A 24,869-nucleotide genomic window follows, 5' to 3' on the forward strand; every position below is an offset into this window, starting at 1 on the left:
TATAATTGTGCCACAATTGTCCATTAAAACAAGAGGAGTACTTCAGCGTTTTTCATGGCTAAGTAGTATGTGTAGTATCATTTCCTTCCTCATACAACTCTGTTTTGCCTGGAGTCTGGTTCCTTTGTTGTGTTGCTGAGTTTCATTCACGGATTTCCATTCTCCATAACTGTTCAGTCACCCAATACTTACACGCTGAGTAATTGTTTCCTCTTGAAGACAGACCCCCACCCCCATCCTGGATGCCACCGTGCTATTGTTCCCATTTGGGCCTCCCACCTGGCTAGCAAAGATTTTAGGATTTCCCTTCACCACCAGGGATCCCCTCTATCCCTCCCATGTTGGGGGATCCCACATACTATTGAGGGATCCCACATACTTTTGCTTTCCTTTTTCTGGTTCACTCCCACATCTGAATTTGGAGCGAGTTTTCCACTAGTTTCCTCAGAAAGAATGAAGAGGAGGTTAGTTTTTGGAGATCTGCCATTTCCGGCGATACATTTATTTTTCTGGAGGGATCATCTGACTTCAGCCAGCCTCTGACCCTGGAGGAGCAGCAGAGGACGTCAAAGTCCTCACTCCTCAGAAGAGAAGAGCCAGGCTCTGTTTTTCCCAAAGCCTACAGTCAGTGAGGTCACTCACCTCTGCTGAAACCAGGAGTGTTACAGGACTGGAGTTTCCCACTCCTGGAAGAAAACCTCAGATTTAGATTTTCTTTTTAATGTTTATTCACTTTTTGAGAGACTGAGTACAAGCAGGGGAGGGGCAGAGAGAGAGGGAGACACAGAATCTGAAGCAGGCTCCAGGCTCTGAGCCATCAGCCCAGAGCCCGACGCGGGGCTCGAACTCACAAACCACAAAATCAGGCCCTGAGCTCAAGTTGGACGTTTAACTGACTGAGCCACGCGGGCGCCCCGAAAACACCAGATTTAGAAAAGTAGCAGGTTCCCTGCTGGAAAGAATACTTTCCAGAGGTATTCTATCTGTATACAAGGAAATGTACATACATCCCTTTTCTTAGTCTTGTTTTAACATATAGTAGCATTTTATTTGCAGCAATTTTTTTCTGGTATTCACCTTTTTAAAAATTGAAGTGTAATTAACATACAATATTATATTAACTTCAGGTGTACAATGTAATGATTCAACAATTCTATACATTACTCAGTGCTCATTGCGACAAGTGTATTCTTTTTTGTTTATTTTGAGACAGAGTGTGAATGAGCATGAGCGGGGGAGGGGCAGAGAGAGAGGGAAAGAAAGAATCCCAAGCAGGCTCCACACTGTCAGCACAGAGCCTGATGCGGGGCTCAAATCACTAACCATGAGATCATGACCTGAGCTGAAATCAGGAGTCAGACACTTAACCAACTGAGCCACCCCAGTGTCCCATGATAAGTGTACTCTTAATCCCCTTTATCTATTTCACTTATCACCCCCCACACGCCATCTTTCCTCTGGCAACCACCAGCTTGTTCTCTGTATTTCAGAGTCTGTTTTGAGTTTGTCTCTTTTTTTTGTTTCTTGAATTCCACATGAGTGAAATCATCTGGTATTTGTCCTTCTCTGACTTATTTCACTTAGCGTAATACCCTCTAGGTCCATCCATGCTATTTGTTGCCCATGTCAAGAGTTCCTGCTTTTGTATGGCTGAGTAATATTCCATTGTCTATATACCTATATCATCTGTATCTCACGTCTTTATCCACTCATCTGTTCTGTATATCTATAATCTATATACATCTATCCCACACTTTCTTTATCCATTCATCTATCTATGGACACTTGGGCTGCTTCCGTATCTTGGCTATTGTAAATAATGCTGCAATAAAGAGAGGGTGTATTTATCTTTTCAACTTAGTGTTTTCATTTCCTTTGGGTAATTATCTAGCCATGGAATTACTGCATCATAGGGTTAATTTCAATTTTTAACTTTTTGAGGAGCCTCCATACTGGTTTCCCATGGTATCTGTACCAATTTACATTTCTACCGACAGTGCACAAATGTTCCTTTTTCTCCACATCCTTGCCAACACTTGTTATTTCTTGTGTTTTTTTATTTAAGTCATTCTGACAAGTGTAAAGTGATGTCTCATTGTGGTTTTAATTTGCATTTCTCTGGTGATGAGTGATGTTGAGCATCTTTTCATGTGTCTGTTGGTCATTTGTAGGTCTTCTTTGGATAAATGTCTATTCAGGTCCCCTGCCCATTTTTTAGTTGGATTATGTGTGTGTGTGTTGAGTTATAGAAGTTCTTTATATATTTTAAATATTAACCCTTTATTGGATATGTCGTTTGCAAACATCTTCTCCCATTCAGTAGGTTGCCTTTTTGTTTTGCTGGTTTCCCTCACTGTGCAGAAGCTTTTTAGTTTGGTTTAGTCCCAACAAAGTAATTTTGTTTTTGTTTCCTTTACCTCAGGAGACCTATCTAGAGAAGTGTTTTTATGGCTGATGTAGAAGAACACATAGCCAGCAATTTCTTTGACAAGTTTTATGGCTTCAGGTCTCACATTTAAGTCTATAATCCATTTTGAGTTTATTTTTGTGTATGGTGGAAGAAAGTGGTTCCGTTTCATTCTTTTCCATGCTGCTGTCCACTGTTCCCAGCACCATTTATAGAAGAGATGGTATTTTCCCCTTGTACGTTCTTGCTTCATCATAAATTGACCATAAAAGCGTGGGTTTATTTCTGAGCTCTCTATCCTGTTCTACTCGCCTACATGTCCATCTTTGTGCCAGTAGCATACTGTCTTGATTACTACACCTTTGTTGTGTATCTTGTAATCTGGGATGGTGATACTTCCAGTTTTGTTCTTCTTTCTCAAGATAGTTTTGGCGATACGTGGTCTTTTGTGCTTCCATACAAATTTTAGGATTATTAGTTCTAGTTCTGTGAAAGATGGTGTTGTATCTACCAATACTTTATCTTGGTCTAGGTTCTATACCTTAAAGAATAGATCATTCAGTAGATCTATTAAATAGATAAGATAGAATAGAATAAATAGAATAAAGAGATCATTAAATGATCTTAAATATAGATCATTTCACACGTGTGGGAACATATCTGTGGAATAGATTTCTAGAAATGGGATTGCTTAGCAATACTCATATTTTTGTTTAAGTTTCCTTCTGTGCCCTGTTTTGTCACTTTTCCTTCATCCTCCCTGGCTATTAACTGACTCATCAGTGTGAGATTATGTCTTTTATAGATTACTGTCATTTAAAAAAAATTTTTTTTCAACGTTTTTATTTATTTTTGGGACAGAGAGAGACAGAGCATGAACGGGGGAGGGGCAGAGAGAGAAGGAGACACAGAATCGGAAACAGGCTCCAGGTTCCAAGCCATCAGCCCAGAGCCCGACGCAGGGCTTGAACTCACAGGCCGCGAGATCGTGACCTGGCTGAAGTCGGACGCTTAACCGACTGCGCCACCCAGGCGCCCCTAGATTACTGTCATTTTTAATGGGGTCTAGGGAGACAGAGTAGCTAAATGGCTGGGTTTGACTCACATGCTTAACCGGAAACTGCTAAGGCCCCTCTTCTGACAATGCTTAGAGAACTTTTGGTTAACATTTTATCTATGGAAATGTAGCTTATGAGGCAGCCTAGCTCCGTTGTTGTATTCAGATTCCTCTTTGGACTCTAGCACAAGTGGAAGTTGAAGGTGGTAAAATAAAAGGCTGAAGTGGGCCTTGAGACATTCGTATGCTAAGCTTGGAATTTAAAACTGGTTTACCAAAGTGTTAACACTCAGTTACTTTACTTTCCTTGGTTGCTCCTTACAACTGCATCTCTCCCCAACATTTGAGTTCTCCTAGAAGCGAACTCCAGTTAAGAATTTGAATGCAGGGACCGTATTTGCAAGATTGACCTAAGGAACTAAGAACAGGGTGGGGGAGAAAGCCGATAGAAGGTGTGTTATCAAGAAGTTACTATCTGGGTAAAAGGGAACTTGTGATCCTACTGAGGGACTGCTCTAGTAAATACACAGCACACACCTCAGTTATCCTGCCCAGAGGCCCCAGGAGCTCAGACACACCATCTCCTATCCTTCTTGGGCGAAAGATAATGACCTCATTAGCTAAAACCTAAAATTCGACTGAGGTATCTTGGAAGAGGCAGGGTGGGCACAGGGTGGTTTTTCTAAACAAAGTCTCAAGGGCCCTAAGGCTGCGTAGTGACATGTGTGGTGCTCTGGCTCATTAGAATCAATTTTTCTTCTGATGACATTTCAATTTCTTTTGAGGGGATATCTCGTCCACGGTGTAGTCTTAAGAGACTGCCAACCCAGCCATCTTGCCCTTCCGAGGAGCAGTGACATAAGCCGGGCTATGCCAATCTTGCCATCTCAGGAAAGGGGAGAAAATCAAACAGCACTCAGACAACGTCGATTAGCACCTGCTGCGGGGTCCCCAGTGCCACTCTCACTTCTGCTTCCTCAGGACCATTGTAGTCTTCTGATGAATCCCATTTTTGTTCATGGCAGACACGATTAGTTTCTCTGTTTTACAAAGAACTCTAAGAAAGGCAAGAAGAGACGCGTTCAAGAACTTTTTTAGAATAGTTTTTCTACATACATCTTAGTAACATTTCACTTTCTTCACAGACCTTCTCACCACGCCACCCCCGCGACCATACCCAGTTTTTAAACTTGTAGCAGTGTATAGAAAAGCAATTAATGTAGGGATATTTTAAAATATCCCTGGCCACTTAATTTGTTTCTGGTTGCTCTTGGGATTTTCTTATGTAAATGAGTTCTTTTTCCTTCCCATAATTAGCTTTATTTGGTTTGATTGCACCAGACTGAGACCGCGAAAAGAATTTGTAATAATTGTGGTCCATTCTTCTCTGGTTCATGACCTTATAAGTTTCTAAAGCTTTGCCTTTAACCATTCACCATGTGATGCTAGGCATAGGAAGATAGTTTTATCAAGTTGCAATTTCTTCTTTCCCAAGCTTAATCGTATCCATGCTGTTATTTATTAGGATTATGGGCTTCCCCCCCCCCTTCAAGTTCAGAATTTCAAGCGTGCACTAAAACTAGAACAGTCTTGCATTCCTGGGATAAACCCCAAGTTGGTCATGTTTTATCTTCCAGGATACAACTGGATTAGCTTTACCATTTTATTTAGGATTTTTCCATCTGTATTCCCCCTCCAACCCTTTATGGGCCATCCTGGTTAGTTTTCGTATGTAATACTAACTGTATAGAATATATTGACAAATTAGTTCAGTCTAATCCAGGCTTCCCACGTTAACGGTTTTCCAACAGATTCTTAACCTATTGATATCCTTACAGAAGCTCTCCTGAATTTTTTTTAGCCAACGTCAAAGAAGTTACTCTAACTTGCCAGATGTGATGGACCTCTGACTCTATCTTCAAGCCATTTCACTGAGGTGTTCTGACTTTAGATACCTAATTGAAAATCAGACCTGGGGCGCCTGAGTGGCTCAGTTAAGTGTCCAACTTCAGCTCAGATCATGATCTCAGTTTGTGAGTTCAAGCCCCGTGCTGTGCTGACAGCCTGGAGCCTGCTTCAGATCCTGTGTCTCCCTCTCTCTCTCTCTCTCTGTCCCTCCCCCACTCACACTCTCTCTCGCTCTCAAAAATAAACATTAAGAAAAAAAGAAAAGGAAAATCAGACTCATCATCTAAAGGTAATTCTTCCAAATTCTCTGTCAACTAGTTCCCAACTGCTAGGCTTAAAAATCTATCACCCCAAGTTTCCTCTTGAAATCCATCCTCAAAACCACCTCAAGGTCCTTAGGCAACTGATTTGCTTTCTATCAAGATTCTGGTTGTATTTAAATGGAAGCATACAGCAGGTACTCTTACCTTGTTCCTTTCACTCGACGTCATGGAGATCTGTCCATGTTGTTTATGCCTACTGTGACTTTTTGTTTTGAGACAAAGCATGATTGCATGAGTTGGGGAGGGGCAGAGAGGAGAATCCCAAGCAGGCTCCACACTGTCAGCGTGAAGCCCTATGTGGGGCTCAAACCCACAAACTGAGATCATGACCTGCGCTGAAAATCAAGAGTCGGATGCTTAACTGAGTGAACCACCCAGGCACCCCTCTAGCCTTTAATTCCATCTTTGGGCTAGTGGCCCATCCCTAAAACAGAGCTGCACTAACACAGTAGCCATCGGCCTCATGCAGCCATTTAAAAACAAATGCAGTTCCTCACTCCCACTAGCCCCATCTCAAGTCCCCAACAGCCACAGATGGCTAACTGGTCATCACACTGGACAGCAAAGATATTTCTAGCATCTCAGAAAGTTTCCTGGACAGTGTTGCTGTAGATTAATAATCACTTTTTTTTTTTTTTTTTTTTTTAAGTTTATCACTCTCAAAAATAGGGTGCAAACAGGGAAGGGGCAGAGAGAGAGAGAGGCATAGAATCTGAAGCGGGCTCCAGGCTCTGAGTTGACAGCACAGAGCCAGATGCGGGGCTCAAACTCACAAACCGGGAGATCATAACCTGAGCCAAAGTCGGATGCTGAACCAACTGAGCCACCCAGGAGCCCCAATAATCACTTCCATTCTTAAAGCATTTAGTTCAGACACTGTAGTAAAGGTTTTAATCCTCAAATAACACTGAGGCAGACTTATCTCAACATAGAGATAAGAACATTAGGTGAGCCTGGGTGGCTGTCAGTTGAGCGTCCAACTTTGGCTCAGGTGGTGATGTCAGTTTGTGAGATCGAGCCCCGCATCAGGCCCTGTGCTGACGGCTCAGAGCCTGGAACCTGCTTCAGATTCTGTGTCTCCCTCTCTCTCTGCCCCTCCCCTGCTCATGCTGTTTCTCTCTCAAAAATAAACATTAAAAATTAAAAAAAAACCGTTTTATATGGATAAATAACTTACCGCAAATAGTCCTTTAAGGCTTGACCGTGCTCTTTATTGCCAGTCTACACGAAGGTATGTGTATGCTTCTCACAGAACACATTCTATCCCAGTGCTATATACTTTATAAACAATTTCCTTTGTCCTTTTCTTCATTCAAAACACCTATGGGAAATTTCTAACTTAATCTCTTACTCTCTTATTCCTCAATATATACTCCACACTATCCCGTATGTGAAATGTGTGAAGAGAAAGTTTCAGAACTTTTACCTTTTGTCCCCCTGCATCTCTTAAGTGCAATTTCACCTGCCTTCCAACCCCCAAAAGATGGTCACGATCATCACCATTTTAAGCTTCTGAGAAGAGTCTGATTATACCAGGCAGTTGAGCCTTTACCTGGCTGATCTGATCTATGTGGGGAGCTTTTGATACTAAAGTCTCCTACTCAATGATCTAAAGTACCCAGTAAGAATATCTGGAAACCAATAGTCCCTACAATGAGCTTGAGGTACAACCAAATTTGGGAGTAAAAACTTCAACTATCTCAGTATTAAGAGGGACAAATTCATTTTCTCCTTGTTTCCTCCAAGATAGCAGAGGAACAGAAAAACACCACAGAAATGGACACATTTTCTATACAGACGGCTTATACTTCATTCTTCCAAGGTACACACGACACTCAACACGAGACTGAAGTTTATTTATCATATACACAAGTGGTGTCTGACATCTGAGAAAATGCTATTTACATAAAACATCGTAGATTAAAAATACATAGTATTTGTATTTTAATACAACAGGGTCCCAGGATTCAAACAAGGAACTTTGATTCCAACTTTGCATTATACATTTGTCGGTTCTGCTACAAAGAACTATAGTGGAGGCAAACTTTGGCAGTATATTTCTCGAGAGTCAAATATTAGAGAATTTCACACATGTGGTTTTGCATCTGTAGAGGAAGATACAACTTCTTCAGCACATGTACCGATTTCTGAATCTTCCACTTCAGAGTCCTCACCAGTTTCCTCTTCAGAATCAAATTCCTGACTATTTGGTGATTCGAAGTTATCCAGAGGTCCATCATGCAGTCTCTTTTAAAAGGATAAACGAACAACTTATTGTAAATACTTAAAAGCCCAAGTCCACTAGCAGTATGCTGATATAATTTACCCTCAATGTTCTAATGAGGTCCTTTTCATAATGCTTCCCCATTAAAGTCACCTACAATCAATCGAATGTTGTATCAAAACCTCTACTATGCTAAACCATATTTCAGTAAAGTCGCAGCACTTAACATTTGCTCATTTTTTTTCAAGTTTATTTTTTTTGAGAGAGAGAGAGAGAGAGAGAGCGCGTGAGTGAGCGAGCAAGTAGAGGCAGAGAGACAGGGAGAGAGAAGCCCAAGCAGGCTCCACACTGTCAGCACAGAGCCCAACAAGGGGTTCAAATTCACAAACCAGAAGATCATGACCTGAGCCAAAATCAAGTCAGATGTTTGACTGAGCCACCCCAGGTGCCCCGAATTGGCCCATTTGTTTTTTTTTTTTTTAAAGCACTGGCATGCTTTCACAGTGTAACTCCAATCACTTCTCAAGCTACTTATGGTGAAGGACCAGGTTTTTAAATTTCCAGTCTGCTGTGAACCAATGGCAGTTAAGAAAGCTATTACAAAAAAAGAGTGAGCTATTTCAGTACTTCCAAATGAAAACTTAAAACATTAATTCTGTCATGGCTTTAAAATGTAAGCAATTCGGTACAAGAAAAGCTTTTATTTCAAAAACTTTCTTCCTACCAGCAAGATGATTTTTTGCAAACACAAGTTTGAGACCTATTTTTTTTTTTTAACGTTTATTTTTGAGAGAGAGAGAGAGAGAGCGAGGGAGAGAGAGCGCTAGAGCAAGCGAGGGAGCACGAGCGAGCATGAGCAGGGGAGGGGCAGAGAGAGGGAGACACAGAATCAGAAACAGGCTCCCGGCTCTGAGCTGTCAGCACAGAGCCTGATGCAGGGCGTCAGCCCACAAGCCGTGAGATCGTGACCTGAGCCAAAGTCGAATGCTTAACCGACTGAGCCACCCAGGCTCCCCAAGACCTTTTTTTAGCTCAAGACTGTAAAATAACAATTATCAACCTAAGTCTTTTTTTTTTTTTTTAAGTAACCTCTACACCCAATGTAGGGCTTGAACTTATGACCCCAAGATCAAGAGTCATGTATGCTCTACCGACAGCCAGTCAGGTGCCCTGCAGGCTAATTCTTATAAACACATTAGTTTCTTCCAAACTGAAAAGTCAGATACGACCACCAAACTCATTTAGCGCACCAACTAACAGTTTTATATGTGACTGTAATGTCACACTGGCATTAAAGTTAAATTAAAACCAGTTTAAAACTTTGAACTGTAAAATAGAAAAATTTTCCATAAATTTTTCACATGTAAATAAATCTTTTTATTTCTACAAGAAAATAGCCATTCTGTTGCTTCATGAGAATTATCTGCAATCACTGGGCTCTTATTACGGGCAAGGACTTCTCTGAACTTTCATCATTGTTAACTCATTATTTTCATACCAAGCATATAGCACCCACTATTGTCCCATTTTACAAATGAGGAAAATGAAGGCCTGACAAGATAAATAACTTACCTGATTTAACAAACTTTATTGTGCGAGGCAGGGAGCTAAGACTCACATCCAGGAAATCGGGTTCCAGAGCCCAAACCCTTACTGATTACACTACTGCCTCCCACTGTAACAGATGATTCTTCATCAGGAGAACATTGAAATACCTACCTCTATTACCTCTGCCATATACTGTACGTGTTCTGCTACTTCCGCCAATTCTTTATTTTCCTTTTTCAGGCGGGCAATTTCATTGTCCTTCTCTTCAATCTCTTTATGAAGCTATACGATATAAGTAGAGTTCAGTATTGCATACACCTGCCATCCTACAAACCCAGACCATACGCCTCCAAGTATATAGCCGATAGACACACGCAGCATGAAGGCTGCTAACACCACCACCGCCTTCAGCTCTCGGTACAGGAAGCTGCTTTTGTATCACAATTCTGACGCATAAATCCTTTCTAATTAAACCTTTCTTAGGCCAACATCAAAGCTAATTTATATCGCTCTAACCAAACATGTGAAGCAATAGAAGGAAAATCCTCCTGGAATGTTAAAAACTGCCACAAATTCTATTTGGTACATACTTTCTCATTTTCCTTAAGTGCTTCATAGAGAGCCTTCCTCCGTTTCTCTGCCACTTCTTTCCAATATTGAGAGGATGGGTTTTCTAAAATAAATGAATGTTTTACATATAGACCTTGAAGACAAGGTTACATGCTGCTATAAAAAAAACACTACTTTTTTCTACTAAACAAATCCTTCCACAAGATTTATAAAGCATCGCTCGGTTCCTTTTGATCTCCACTGCCATTCAACAATTAGTAGATCCAACCGGCTCCTTCTCTTCGCCGTGTTTCTGCTGGCTACCCTCATTTTCTGACATACTCAAATCCCTTTCTTCAAATCCATTCTCTACACACTTTTCTTCTGAAAAGACGATTTCCAAGTTTTATAACCCTTAATTAATCACTACCATTCCCATCTGGATCTTACCAAACAGTAAGGCCGGCCCAAACTTACAGTGTATGTGTATTTACAACCATAAGAAATTTTAAATTACCAAAACATTTGAGTAAAATATCTAATTGTGTCTCCAGGTTAAGAGGTTGTGTGCAGAATTCATAACTGTACAACAAATATTTACCTTTATTAAGAAATTTAAGATAAAAGTTATACATATTTTCATACCTGCAATCATAAGATCAAATGCTTCCTGAGTAACTCCACTAAAATCTTTATTTTCACTATGTTCTGGGACAATGACAACTCCAGCGCTGGAATTCTTAGATGTTAACTGGTCGTTCCAATGTTTCCTTTTGGACAAGTCTTTAACCAACTATAATGAAAATACATACATCAATCTCATTTATTTTGATTTAATGAATGAAAGTTGGGCGGTTTTGTCAGTATGTATTAAAAATAGAGTGCTCGTCTTTTTTATATCTTTGGATCTTTTAAAAAATCACATTTTAAAATTCTACGAAAATGTATAGTTATTTTAGAAACCTTATTTGCAGCAACTAGATTAGGCTTGGGTCTAAGGCTTAGCTGAAATCATGTTTATTGTTTAAATAACGGAGTGCCACAGAAAGGTTATTTTCAACCTTGCAAAAGTCTAGAAGCCCTCATCAGTGATTCTATCCTGATAGATAAAATCTAACATTTTATTCCCAAAACATCAAACATTACTCCTGTTGGCTACTCAGAACTTACTACACCATCCCAGTCCTACTAATTATTCATACCAATTCTGAACTTCCTAAACTCAACCATCACTACACAAACCACTGCTGTGAGAAACATGCAATTGTTACTCTGGTTTCAATGATTTAGACATCTCTGTAAAGGCAGGCTCATCAGAACCCCATTCCAGCCCAGTAACACATACCTCATTTTCTCTTCCAACGAGAGCTCCAGCTGCAGAAGGCTGAATCATCTTCAGAGTCCTTCTTGGGACAGGACTATTCTAGAAGTCAACATAATTTATTATCTGGTTACTGAGTTGCTATATGGGTTGTTGCTCTTTTATTCCTGCTATGATTCAGGAAAAAAGAAACACTAAGAACACTAGTATTTGTTCTGCTATATAATTTTACTGTTTTTTCTTTCTAATGCTTATTTATTTTTGAGAGAAAGACAGAGTGTGAGCAGGGGGAGGGGCAGAGACACAGAACCCAAAGCAGGCTCCAGGCTCTGAGCTGTCAGCACAGAGCCCGACGCGGGGCTCGAACTCACCAACAGTGAGATCATGACCTGAGCTGAAGTGAAGTCAGATGCTTAACCGACTGAGTCACCCAGGCACCCCTGTTCTTCTATATAATTTTATAATGTTGCATATGAGCAACACATTGGTTTATTCAACTAGCAAACGTGTTATCTCCCGAAAATTATAATAAAGTTTGAAAAAATCCTAAGAATGGCTCATATTACCCAAACACGAGTTTGCTACACGAGGAGTTTGCTATTGCTACATGCGTAGCCTTCCTCCTTCCATTTCAATATATGCTGTTATTACAGTCATTTTGTCAACTAATCACATCTAGTTAGAACAAAAATGTAACAAAATTTCTAAGCTCTAATGCTTCAAACCATATGTGATGAATTCCAGAACAGGAGTACTTGTATTCCCTCTTAAAAAGATCTGCCACACAGACGTCTTAGCATTTATGGTAGAAACCCACAGAAGAGGGAAATTGAGGAAAAAGATTAATTATTTACACCGCAAAATACTTCTTTCCCTAAACAAAAGGATTCATCTCAGACTTCCGTTAAATAGTGAACATTTCCTAACACACTTGTATGTATTTACCAAAGGAATTTAATTTTTTTTTAAATGTTCATTTTTTTGAAAGAGTGGGGGGGGGGAGGGGCAGAGAGCCAGGGAGACACAGGATGGGGAGCGGGCTGAAACTGAAACTCCCGCACCATGAGATCACGACCTGAGCCAAAGTCAGAGGCTCAACCGACTGAGCCACCCACGCACCCCAGGAATATAATTTTCAAGAACGTACTTTACACAAAACCAAATACACCCGTAAGAGGACCTGACTGCAGAAGCAGTTTTGCTTCAAGCCTGTTCATCCAGAGACGGCCAAAATGGCAGTGCTGGAGGCGCCAGGGTACTGTAAAACGCCCATGCTCCAGTTTTGAAAAAAATATACCCTTCCTTAAAATATGGAAACAGATTCCCATAGATTTCCTGACCTGAAAGCCCTGTTTTTGCAAAAAATCATTAGTTATACTGCCACCATGGGTTAGCAAACAAAGGTGCACACTCGAACAAGGGCTGCAAGAACATGACACCAAAGCAGCGTGAGAAAGTTACCGATTCCATACTGCAGTTCACATGGCAAGAGCTTGCCTTTCCCACGGTAAACTTTCTACCGCTGATCATTATCTCACTGTTTAACCGAAGAACAAATGCCAACCACTCTGAGAACAAATATTACACCAACATTGCAGATGTCATTTTATAGATTAGTCACCAGCCCCCAGACAAACAGAAGAAAACCTAACTTGGGATCCTTAAGAATGGGAGGTGTTAATTTATTTAAATGCTTGCTACTTATAATGGCCAAAGAAGCCAGATAAATCAGAAAAAAAACGAGTTTTCAAGATTAACTTTTATACATGTAAGCTTTAAGCATCCAGCCCCAAAGATGTAATATTGCTATTGTCATTTTCTTTATACAGATTATACACTGGAATAACAGATTCTTTAGAGCCAAAATGTTCTTCTACATTAATGGGCCATAATGTTTTTATAAAACAATTTAAGACTCTGTGAACCCTTCTCTCTCTCTCCCTCAAAAAGAAAAAAAAACACACACAAAAGCACTACTCACAGGGAATTTTGCATACAATTGATAAGAAAGCCATGAGCAACCATAATTCACCCTTACAGATCTATTTTTATTTAAAAAAATTCTTTTTTAACATTTTATTTTTTTTAAGAGACAGGGACAGGGCGTGAGCAGAGGAGGAACAGAGAGAGAGGGAGACACAGAATCCAAAGCAGGCTCCAGGCTCTGAGCTTTCAGCACAGAGCCAGATGTGGGGCTCAAACCCATGAACCCCAAACTCATGAGGTCATGAGGGGCTCAAACCCCAAACTCATGAGGTCATGACCTAAGCCAAAGTCGGACGCTCAACCACTGAGCCACCCTGGTGCCCCTTACAGATCTAGTTTTAGTCCAATTTTCTTGTTTTACATAGATGTAAACAGAGGCTGCAATGCTAAATAATTTACCCAAGGGGTGCCTGAGTGGCTCAGTCGGTTAAGCAAACGACTTCCGCTCAGGTCATGATCTCATGGTTCATGAGTTCGAGCCCCAAGTCGAGCTCTGTGCTGACAGCTCAGAGCCTGGAGCCCGTTTCAGATTGCGTCTCCCTCTGTCTGCCCCTCCGCCGCTTGCACTCTGTCTCTCGCACTGTCTCAAAAATAAACATTAAAAAACTAACTAAATAAATAAAAATAATAATTCATCCAAGGTCACAGTTTTGGAGGCTGAATCAGAACCAACCAGAACTCTAATCCTTTTATATCCGAGATAGTTTTACTCTAGCTAGTAAACATTAGATTCCTCTTTAAATAAAAGGATCTGCTGAAATCTGGGATTTGCCTCAAAATAATTAGGTGACTCAAGGAGTGAATGAGGATGTAGATGAAACAAGACTGGCAATATCCTGGTAACTGTTAATTGAGAGTATTATACTATTGACTCTGAGTATTTAAAAATTTTTATACAAATTATCAATGCACGGTATTAAGAAAAATAATGTAAGGACACTAAGGCAAAATCAACCACCTATTAGCAAGCATCTGCTATCCCTTATGAAACGCTTTTATTTACTCTATTTAATTTGAATCTGCAAACTGATAGATTTCCCGAAGATGTCTCATTCTCAGGAATCCTCAGCAGCTAAGTTGTGCAGCAGAACCTAGTGAAGTTGTAAATTCATTTTGAACCTTAAAAGCAAAGTCAGTCAAAATTACAAATTCAAAATTAAACTCTGTTCTTATTGTTGTAAGAATAAATATTTGGGATAAGATTTCCAGTGACACTATTATATGGGGATTCAAAAAGTGTAGCAAAACAAGCAGGTTAGATGGTAAGGAGTATAATGTACTCTGAAAACACGTACGATATAATGCAAGATGTGTCTCTGTGCTCAAAGACACGAATTCCAAAGATACAAAGGATTTTAATAAAAATCATTTCAGAAAACGTAGGAGTGGAAAGAAAGCAACACAATCTTACGGAAAATCCTAAAGAAGCTACTAAAAAACTATTAAATCTAATAAACAATTTCAGCAAGGCTGCAGGACACATCAAATTCAAAATATAAAAATCACCTGTTTTCTATACACTAACAATGAGCACACAGAAAATTTAATGCAAGAAACAATTCTATCTACAATAGCATTAATAAAATACTTAGGCAAAAAATTAAACAAAAGGAGCATAAAACTCAATACTCTGAAAATTACAAAACAGTATTGAAAGAAATTTAAAGATAACCTCAATAAATGGAAAAAACATAGCACATTCATGGATCATAAAACTTACTTTTCACCATAATTAATTTTTTCAAGGTTCTCTGTTGTTACCTGCCCTCTGGCTAAAAGTTCGATACTTCAAAGTTTATAGAAATTAGAGCCAGGTTAAATTTTGTTAAATTATGTCAAACTAGGAGTGCCTGGGTGGTGCCTGTTAAGCGTCCCCAACTTTTGATTTTGGCTCGGTCATGATCTCATGGTTTTTGAGTCCGAGTCACATGTCAGGCTCTGCACTGACTGTGCTTGGGATTCTCTCTCTCTGTCTCTGCCCCTCCCCTGCTGGTGCTCTCTCTCTCAAGATAAACAAACTTAAAAAAATTTTTTTAAACTTATGTCAAACTACTTCTAACCACATGCTTTCTAAAACAAAAGTGATCCTATCACATACCTTTATGTTCTCTTTGATTTCTTCATGTTTCTGCTTCATATTGGGATTCATGATACACCTGGTGAAGCAAAAAAGATTAGTAATTCATAAGCAGAAAATGGTTTGCACCTGAAGGTGGAGTGCAGATTTTTGTTGTTGTTGAAAATACTTAACGACCATAGAAATCCTACCACTGTATGGTGGAACGATCTCATCTCACGGTACCCAAACTCAGCCCTATCGATGACAAAAGTGTCTAAAGTTAGTGACTCTTAGTATCTGTATTATACACACAAATAATTCTGGTTGGAAACATCTTGTTACAAAAGGAAAATTATGTATTCTAAACAGTTTTACAAAACACTATTCTGTCCTGGATTAAATACAGAAAAGATCTGAGAAATGGTCACCAAGAGAAGCAAATACGGTCACCAGGTACTTGGGTATGCTCAGGTCCATCCTTAAGAAGAGCATTCTAGGGGCCCCCGGGGGGCTCAGTGGGTTAAGCATCCAAACTCTTGGTTTTGGCTCAGGTCAGGATCTTATGGTTTTGTGCCACCACCGCAGAGCCTGTTTGGGATTCTCTCTCTCCCCCTCCCGTAACTCGCTCTGTCTCGGGTCTCTCTCAAAAGAAATAAACTTTAAAAAAAAAAAAAAAGAATAGCATTCTAACTTTGCTGTTTCAAAGGCAGCTTTAAGCTGTAATAAAATTGGCTCTGGTAACCAGCAGTTAGTAGTGATTTAATATCCAATCAAATGAGATTATATAATTACATCTGTAGGGAATGTTTAACCACCACCGTGAACTGAGTGAGACATTGAGGGAAGAAAGACGGAGAAGATAAAGGGATTACGCAATGTGGTTAACCAGACCACAGGGCCAGAACTCACTCCAAATCCAACCTTCGAAGGTCCTGGATAGGTCTATACCTGCCAAATCTCCCCGATACATGTCTATACCAGCCAAATAGATCTCCCTGACTTCTGTGCTGTATGCCTTTACTCAGTGCAGTGGCTTTCAAACTTTGACTATGACACACCACCTGTGCCCCAGCACACACACAGTCCCCAACTGTATGATGCTATTTTCTATCCTATTTCAGGTTGAGCCAATGCGGGCGGGGACCCACTACCCTGAGCAACGTTTATTTTCAAAGTGCGGGTCGCAGCCTGGGATCCCTGAATCATTCACTAGGTCATGAACATTGTTTAGAACAGGACAGAAGAGACGAGAAGGTATCAGAGTGCACAGCGTGTAAGGTCCTAAGTACTGCCTCGTGAAACGTCTAATGTCCTTGTTTGGCTCCTAAACTGCGATGTAAAATGTGCTTCAGTAACAGTCAGGGTTAAAACAGGTGAGGGTCATTGACCAAGTGCAATCTTTCGCGTGTTTATCAAACTGTGGTCAGCACCCTGCACCCTTACCTCTTCGGCGTGGGAAACGCTGACCGACCCGACACCAGGGTTACCAAACCGGGATCGCAGGGTCCAGAGGCCTCCCCCCGGGAGCCCAGGCTGCGGACCCCTCGGATCCCGGCCAGGAAGCCGCAGAGGGTGGGGGTTCCGCCTGTCCCGACAGCCGGGCACGCGCAAGTCGGATCTCTTAAGGCACCGGCTGCCCAACGGCGCCGCAACCAGGAGCCCTACTGGAAGCCGGGGACCCGCAACTCGGCGGCCTGACCCGGAGCTCCCGCCGCGGCGCACGCGTCCGGGACGCGCCCGCCAACCAATAGGGAGCGCGGACGGCGGAGCGCGCCAAAACCGACCCAGCCAATGGGGCAGCCCTTCGCCCGCCGGCCCTGCCTCCCCCGCCAAGGCCCCCGCAACGCCCCGGTCGCAGCCACCCTGACCCCCAGCCGCCGCCCGGCAGCCGTCGGGGAGCGGCCCCCGCGTACCCACTTCCCTCACACTTACCGGATGGGAGCGCCCAATCCCCGTGGCGGACGCGGGAGGCCGTGGCAGGAACACCTCGCACAGAGCTCCCAGCCGCTGGAGTGGCTGGCGCCCGCCCCCGGCAAAGCTTGCGACCTCCGCTCGGCTGGCGCGATGGTCACGTGACCCGTTGACGCGAGACGAATCCAGCGAATCGCCTCCCGCCTCCGCCCGGGCGGCCCCACCCCTTCCCGCGCCTGCGCGGTGGGAGTAGCGCGGCGTGGGGTGGGGACACTCGGAGGTCTTTGCTCCCGCGAGGTCGCTGCCTTCCGACCTCCGCTCGGAAGGCCCTTGGGCGTGGAATGCGGTCTTCTTTGTGCCCTGTGCGCGGGAGGAAGAAGCTCTCTCCGGTAGACGGAAAACACCGGGAGAACAAGCTCTCCTATAGGTAGTGCACGACTCACCTGTCGGCACAGCCCTGGTTCCTGCACTCCTAATGGTGTGGAGGGCTCCCGTGTTGTGGTGCGGTGGGGGCCGCGGACCTGCAGCCCCTCACCCTCCCGGGGTCGGTCCAGGCGGGGGAACACGTCACTGCAGTTTTAAGGGGCAGGGACACCTTAGCAACACCTCTAGCTTTGTTTTCTCATTACTCTGCAAAACTCTCAGCCTGCTTGTGGACACATTTGGGTTCGCCAAGTTCTGTCTTTTGTTTACGTCTAGGGTACTGCGAGTCTGTTTTCCCATTTAATTTTCCAGGGGATTAGCATCCTCAGGGAATATCACCAGCCACGCACAGCGCCGCCTTCGGGAAGCGCTTTCTCACCTGCGTGCCCACGTGCCCCCCTGCCTATCTCACCAATGTCTTTTTGACCGAGCTCACAAGGTACAAAGCAGTTATGTGGTCCTGGCTTTGTTGGTTAGAAATAAGGCTAAATTCATAAAGGAAACGGTCCATTGATTGGAAAACAGACTGGGTTTCCAAAGTGAGAATTCTGATGACCAGTGCCAAGTACGAGCATGGTGTCATTTTTTTGTTTACTTATGTAGAGAGAAAGAGAATCCCAACCAGGCTTCCAGAGCCTGATGCAGGACTCGAACCCACAAACCATGAAACTATGACCTGAGCTGAAATCAAGAGGCAGATAGATGCTCAACCGACTGAGCCACCCAGGCGAGCCAGCATGGCATCATTTGACTGAAACACCAGCCAGTCAAAATAGTAGTTCTGGCTACCAGTTTCTTGACTCAGCCACGTGATGAAAAGGGATCACTGGAAAGACCCAAAATGGGTAAGTATATATTCAAAAGTATATAAAAAGTAATGTTCAGGTAGCCTGTATTACGTAGGGTGTAAAGCAAAGTTCGTGCTGTTCCTTAACAGACTTAAAACGCTGGAAAAGAAATCTCTTCCACATGAAAATGGTAAGCAAACCAGAGAGGCAGAATCTAGAGGTCACCAAAGTTAAAAACCTAGGGAGCAGTAAGAGAATTGGTGATTTTCCAATAGTATCATGAAGCTCACTTCCCCAAATGTAATCTGTAGTTGCTAATAGTATTGTTTAGTTTTGAAATGGTGTAGGGAGACTTTTACTGTATACGTTCAGTATTGCTTTTTTTTAATTCAACATACCAAAGGAGATGATGCCTATTTTAGGAAAAAATCGTGAAGTTCCCAGAATCTGAAGCAACCATTTTACCAGCTTAGATTAGATCCTTTCTGCTTTGCCTGCTAAATGAAAACTAGTTTATGTGACTAACTCACATCTGTACCTGTGCTATCCAGTTGGGTGGCCACTAGTCATACACTTGAAATTTATCTAGTCTTCATCGAAATGTTATAATGTAAAATATATGCTGGATGCCAAAGATTTAGTACTAAAGAATGTAAGCCATTTCCATATTTTTTTGTATTGATTACCTGTGGAAATGATACTTTGGACATATTAAGTTAAATGCATATATTGTTAAAATTCATTTCACTGGTTTCTTTTTTACTTTTTAAATTAAAAAAAATGTTTCTTCTTGAGAGAGGAAGAGAAAAAAAAGAGCATGCCCATATGCAGAGGGGGGGTGGGGGTGAGGTGGGAACAGAGGATCCAGAGCGGGCTCTGCACTGACAGCAGAGAGCCCAGTGTGGGGCTCGAACTCATGAACCGTGAGATCATGACCTGAGCCGAAGTCGGACACTGAATCGACTGAGCCTCCTGGCACCCCCCTTTTTCACGTATTAGAATATGGCTACCTGAAAACAATGTAATTACGGATGTGGCTCACGTTATATTTCAGTGAGATGTGGCTGCTCTAAAATAACATATGCCATCCCGCTGAATCCTCTTAGTAGCCCTGTCACATAGATGCTTTCCACTCCCTTCTTCACAAGACGGAGAGGCTAAGTTACATGCCAACCTCTCAGACCTGTAGGCAGTGACAGACTGAGACTTCAGACCTTCTGACTGAAAGTCCACATGTAGAAAGAGAGGTTCTGAAAATACTCCTCTCTCCAGAGACAGAAGATCCTCCAGCCCCTAAGCTACTGAGAATGTCTGCAAAATGTATGCTTTCGTACTGTTTCTGAGGACGCACTCAGAGAAGACGAATTTGTAGAGATCTGGAAAAAAGTTACAAGTGGTTGCAGTTTAATCAGAATTTTTGTATAGGCATCCAAATATACTGTAGTTTTATCTGCAGTAAGGAAACCTTGGGTATTGATAGGATTAATTTTATGCAGTAATAATGGCTCCTGTAAAATCCTTCAGTTTATTGCAGTGTTACATTATACAACTTTAAACAAAATCATGGATATTTTTCTGTGGTCTTTCCTTAGCCACTTCTAGCTAAGCACAAACTCCATTGCTGTGCATTATAGAGCTGTTTGTTTCTATCTTGCCCAAGAACATTTATAATCAGATTGTGAAAAGAGAAGAAAGAAAGAAACACAGTAATGTACTGTAATAGAAAAACAAAACCAAGTCATTTAACATGGAATAATGACAGATTAAAATGCTAATGAAGTGCTCGCTTCGGCAGCACATATACTAAAATGCTAATGAAAATCAAGAGGACCAACTGAGATGGCATGTACCTTTTTACAATTTATCATTTATTAAGGCTAAGCTAAATTCCCAAGTTGTTTTTTTTAACGTTTACTTTTGTTTTGAGAGGGACAGAGATAGCACAAGTGGTGGAGGGGGAGAGAGAGAGAGGAGAGACACAGCATCCCAAGCAGGCTCCATGCTGCCAGCCCAGAACCTGTAGAGCCCGCAGAGCCTGATGCCGGGCTGGAACTCACGACTAGTGAGATCACAACTCTAGCGGAAACCAAGAGTCACATGCTTTACGGACTAAGCCACCCGGGCACCCAAGGTTTTTAGCCAGAGTTCAGACGTTGTCTACTATATGATAATTTTTATTTTTCTGAAAACTGCCCTGGGGTAACAAATAGCAATTCATTGCATTCTCTTCAAAAAGCGCTGAATCATATTCAAATAGTAGTTGAATTTACATTTTAGGTTACCTGAGACATGCACAAAGGTGAAAAACAAAGCAGGAAAAAAGTCCAGATTCAAACAATGTATCAGAATTAGGGGTTTTATTATTTTTTATTTTTCTAAATAGGCTCTACGCCCAGTGTGGGGCTTGAATTCCTGACCTTGAGATCAAGAGTAGCACGTTCTACCAACTGAGCCAGCCATGCGCCCTGGGGTTTTTATTTTTAAGGTAACATTTTAATAATCGATGATATGAGACATATACTAATGTTAATGATGATACATCAGCTTTAAGGTAAAAGGCAGTAAACAGGTGGTTAGAAGGTACCAAGTAAATGAAAAATAAAACACATAGTGAATACAATCCATAAACCTTGTAGTTAAGCCATTATATGTAATTTTTTGTTTTCATTGTATTTGTATTTTATTTATTTTTACTTTTTTATTTATTTTTCTTAAAGTGTATTTTATAAAGTTCATTTTATTTCAGTAATCGCTGCACCCAGTGCGAGGCTCAAACACAGACCCTGAGATCAAGGGTTGAATCTGTTCCTACTGAGCCAGCCAGGCGCCCCAGTGTATTTGTATTTTAAAGAAATGTTTACAATTTTTTTTTAATGTTTATTTATTTGAGAGAGACAGACAGAGTGTGAGCAGGGGAGGGGCAGAGAGAGAGGGAGACACAGAATCCAAAGCAGGCTCCAGGCTCCGAGCTGTCAGCACAGAGCCTGACGTGCGTCTTGAACCCACAGACCACGAGATCATGACCTGAGCCGAAGTTGGACACCCAACCCACTGAGCCACCCGGGTGCCCCCACCCTCTCATTTTAACTTGATTACCTCTGTAAAGACCCTGTCTTTAAATAAGGTCACATTGTGAGGTACGGGGAGTTAGGACTTCAGCCTGTGGATTTGGGGAGGAAGGAAGGGGACACAATTCAAAGCATAACTCAAAGCTTTTCAGCTTTCCCGTTCTGTCCCCCTCAGCTGCTTGCACCTCACCTCAGAGTGGGAGCAGCCGGCACACCCTCCTGGGCTGATCAGACAGGTACCTAAGCCATCCTGCCATTTGTGTGACCTTTCATTTCAACTTTTTTGTATTAAGAGCAGAGCTAGGCAGTTCCTGCATTTTAAAAGGGCCCCCGTGTGACTCTTGATCTCAGGATCCTGAGTTTGAGCCCCATGTTGGGAATAGAATTACTTAAAAAAAAAAAAAAAAAAAAAGTTTAAAAGGGCACTCAAGGAGAAAAACCTTTTTTTTTTCCTACTTTATTTTTTTCTTTTTTAACTTGTTTTATTTTTAATTTTTTTTTAATTTACATCCAAATTCGTTAGTTTATAGTGCAACAATGATTTCAGGAGTAGATTCCTTAGTGCCCCTGACCCATTTAGCCCATCCCCCCTCCCAAAACCCCTCCAGTAACCCTCAGTTTATTCTCCATATTTATGAGTCTCTTCTGTTTTGTCCCCCTCCCAGTTTTTATATTATTTTTGTTTCCCTTCCCTTATGTTCATCTGTTTTGTTTCTTAAAGTCCTCATATGAGTGAAGTCATATGATTTTTTGTCTTTCTCTAATTTCACTTAGCATAATACCCTCCAGTTCCATCCACCTAGTTGCAAATGGCAAGATTTCATTCTTTTTGATTGCCGAGTAAGACTCCATTGTGTATATACATACACGTGTATGTATATATACCACATCTTTATCCATTCATCCATCGATGGACATTTGGGCTCTTTCCATACTTTGGCTATTGTTGCTAGTGCTGCTATAAACATGGGGGTGCATGTGTCCCTTCCAAACAGCACACCTGTATCCCTTGAATAAATGCCTAGTAGTGCAATTGCTGGGTTGTAGAGTAGTTCTGTTTTTAGTTTTTTGAGGAACCTCCATGCTGCTTTCCAGAGTGGCTGCACAAGCTTGCATTCCCAGGAAAAAACCTTTTCTTTGGAAATCTGTTCATCTTAAAAAAAAGAAAAAAAAAAGAAAATCTGTTCATCTTGTTCCTAATGAAAATAATACATTTTTAAGTTTATTTTTTAACGATCTCTGTACCCAATGTGGAGCTCAAACTCATGATCCTGAGATCACAAGTCCCATGCCCTTCCAACTGAGCCAGTCAGGGGCCCCAAAAAGAACAATTTTTGAGTGATTTCTGATATATGAAGCCCAGAATTTAAGATTTTGATATTATACATCACCAATCTCAGGAAGTTCTGTCCTCTATGGTAATATGTTTATGAACACACAACATGTGTTCCAGTAACAAATTCGTTAGAAAATTTTTGGTAAATGTAGAAATAATACAGGAGATACAGGATTGTATTCGTGGACATTAGGAAACAGCGGGAGGATCATGAAAGATGAATGAAAATATTAGCATATATAAAAAAAAACAATAAAAATCTTGAGATAGAGGAAAAGTTTAAGACTAGCTGAAAGGGGGGTGCCTGGGTGGCTCAGTTGGTTGAGTGTCTGACTTCTGATTCTGCTCAGGTCATGATCCCAGGATTGTGGGATCACCCCCCGCGTTGGCTCTGTGCTGGGCGTGGATCCTGGGTTCTCTTTCTCCCACTCTCTCAGCTACATGCGTGTGCTTTCTCCTCTCTCTAAAAATTAATTAATTAATTAAAAAATAAAAAAGATTAGCTGAAAGGAAAGTGGTCAGACTTGGGTTCAGGAAAGGGAAGGAGGCCTTCTGTGTACATGGCTTCCCAGTCCAGGAGGAAGCTTGGTCAATTAACCATGTTACATTTTCCGGTCTCAGTAGTCTTGGGAATAGGTTTCCAGCAGCCAGTAAGAGAACAATTCTAATCCACCTCTTGGGAGAAATTATATCTCTTATTATAAGTTTCAGTTTAGCAGAATATCTCAGGTTATATATCTCATAAAAGTGGTTAGCTTAGGAAAAAGGGGGATGTCCCTGGGATGGGAAGGGAAGAAACCATGGGGACAACTCTGGGGAGACTGTCTCTCCAGGATCCTGCTATTCATGTGATGCAGCTTCAGTGACTGTCTCTGTGTCCCTGTGAGGGCTCCTTCCGGTATTCACAAATATAACAAGATCACTAAAGATCACCACACTTAAAGGTTGGAGGTGAAATGGCCACAAAAGTGCTTAGAATGGACCTTCTAATTGAGCCAGGGAAATGTTCTTTAGTCACTGAGCACTAAGCCTGTCCGTTACTTCTTGTCTGCGAAGTAGGATGAAAACAGAGATGCTTCTCAGGAAAATGAGACTAGGTGACCAGCACAGAAAATGAGACAGAGTATTGAGTGATTCCAGAGTATTGGAAAACGCAAGCTCTAAAGAGTAGTTGAGGCCAAGGAGGCTTTTCAAGGGTCAAGAAAATGTTCTTGACTGTGATGGTGGTTACAAGACTGTATATAATTAACCAAAACTCATAAACTGTACACTTAAAATAGGTGAATTCTGAATGTAAATTATATTGCAATAAAGCTAGAAAAAAAAAACTAAGGTAATACAGGCAGGACCCCAGGAGAGACCGCCGGGGTGCTGAGATTACAGATAGAACCCCCTCCTTCCTAGAAGGTTAGAGCCCCTTGTTAGCCACCCTATGTCTGTGCTACAGCAAGCGACAAACCAGAGGAAACAGAGCTTAGCTAAGGAAAACCTCAGGTGGCCCAGAGCCTGAGAAAAGTCAACAAAGATAGCATCAGAGCTCTTGAAGCGAATGAAAGGCATCCTTAAAGCCATTTTATTTTATTTTATTTTATTTTATTTTCTTATGTTATTTTTAAAGGCATATAATTTTAATCCTATCTTAATATTTGTGTCTATAAAATATTTTATAAAACGTTGTGTCTTCACTTCAGCCCGATGTGGGGCTCAGACGCGAGAACTTCGAGATCATGACCTGAGCTGAAGCGGGATGCTCAACCAACTGAGCTGCCCAGGTGCCCCCGAATAACTTGTTTTAAATCAGATTGTGCTTCCAGTGTCCCTAGAGTGGAGTTTATCACAGTATTTTCATACCCAAGAGACCAGTTGCTCAGAGGCTGCCAGGAAGTTAGAGGTCCTTATCCTGGGGCTCCTGGGGGGCTGTCGGTTAAGTGTCCAACTCTTGATCTCAGCTCAGGTCATGG

General features: G+C 41.7%; 1 protein-coding gene across 1 annotated transcript; it reads right to left on the reverse strand.

Annotated features, from left to right (window-relative positions):
* Nucleotides 1-7,530: 7,530 nt before the first annotated feature.
* On the reverse strand, nucleotides 7,531-17,405 carry GMNN (geminin DNA replication inhibitor). The gene is made up of 7 exons (XM_030314721.1): nucleotides 17,315-17,405; nucleotides 15,422-15,479; nucleotides 11,362-11,439; nucleotides 10,662-10,809; nucleotides 10,058-10,140; nucleotides 9,639-9,749; nucleotides 7,531-7,942 (listed from the first exon to the last, which is right to left on the reverse strand). Exons 2-7 carry the CDS (start codon nucleotides 15,470-15,472, stop codon nucleotides 7,781-7,783), a joined length of 633 nt encoding a protein of 210 aa, XP_030170581.1. The 5' UTR covers nucleotides 15,473-15,479; nucleotides 17,315-17,405; the 3' UTR covers nucleotides 7,531-7,780.
* Between the last annotated feature and the right edge of the window lie 7,464 nt (nucleotides 17,406-24,869).

This window comes from Lynx canadensis, chromosome B2, assembly GCF_007474595.2.
Source record: "Lynx canadensis isolate LIC74 chromosome B2, mLynCan4.pri.v2, whole genome shotgun sequence".
Lineage (NCBI taxonomy): Eukaryota > Metazoa > Chordata > Mammalia > Carnivora > Felidae > Lynx > Lynx canadensis.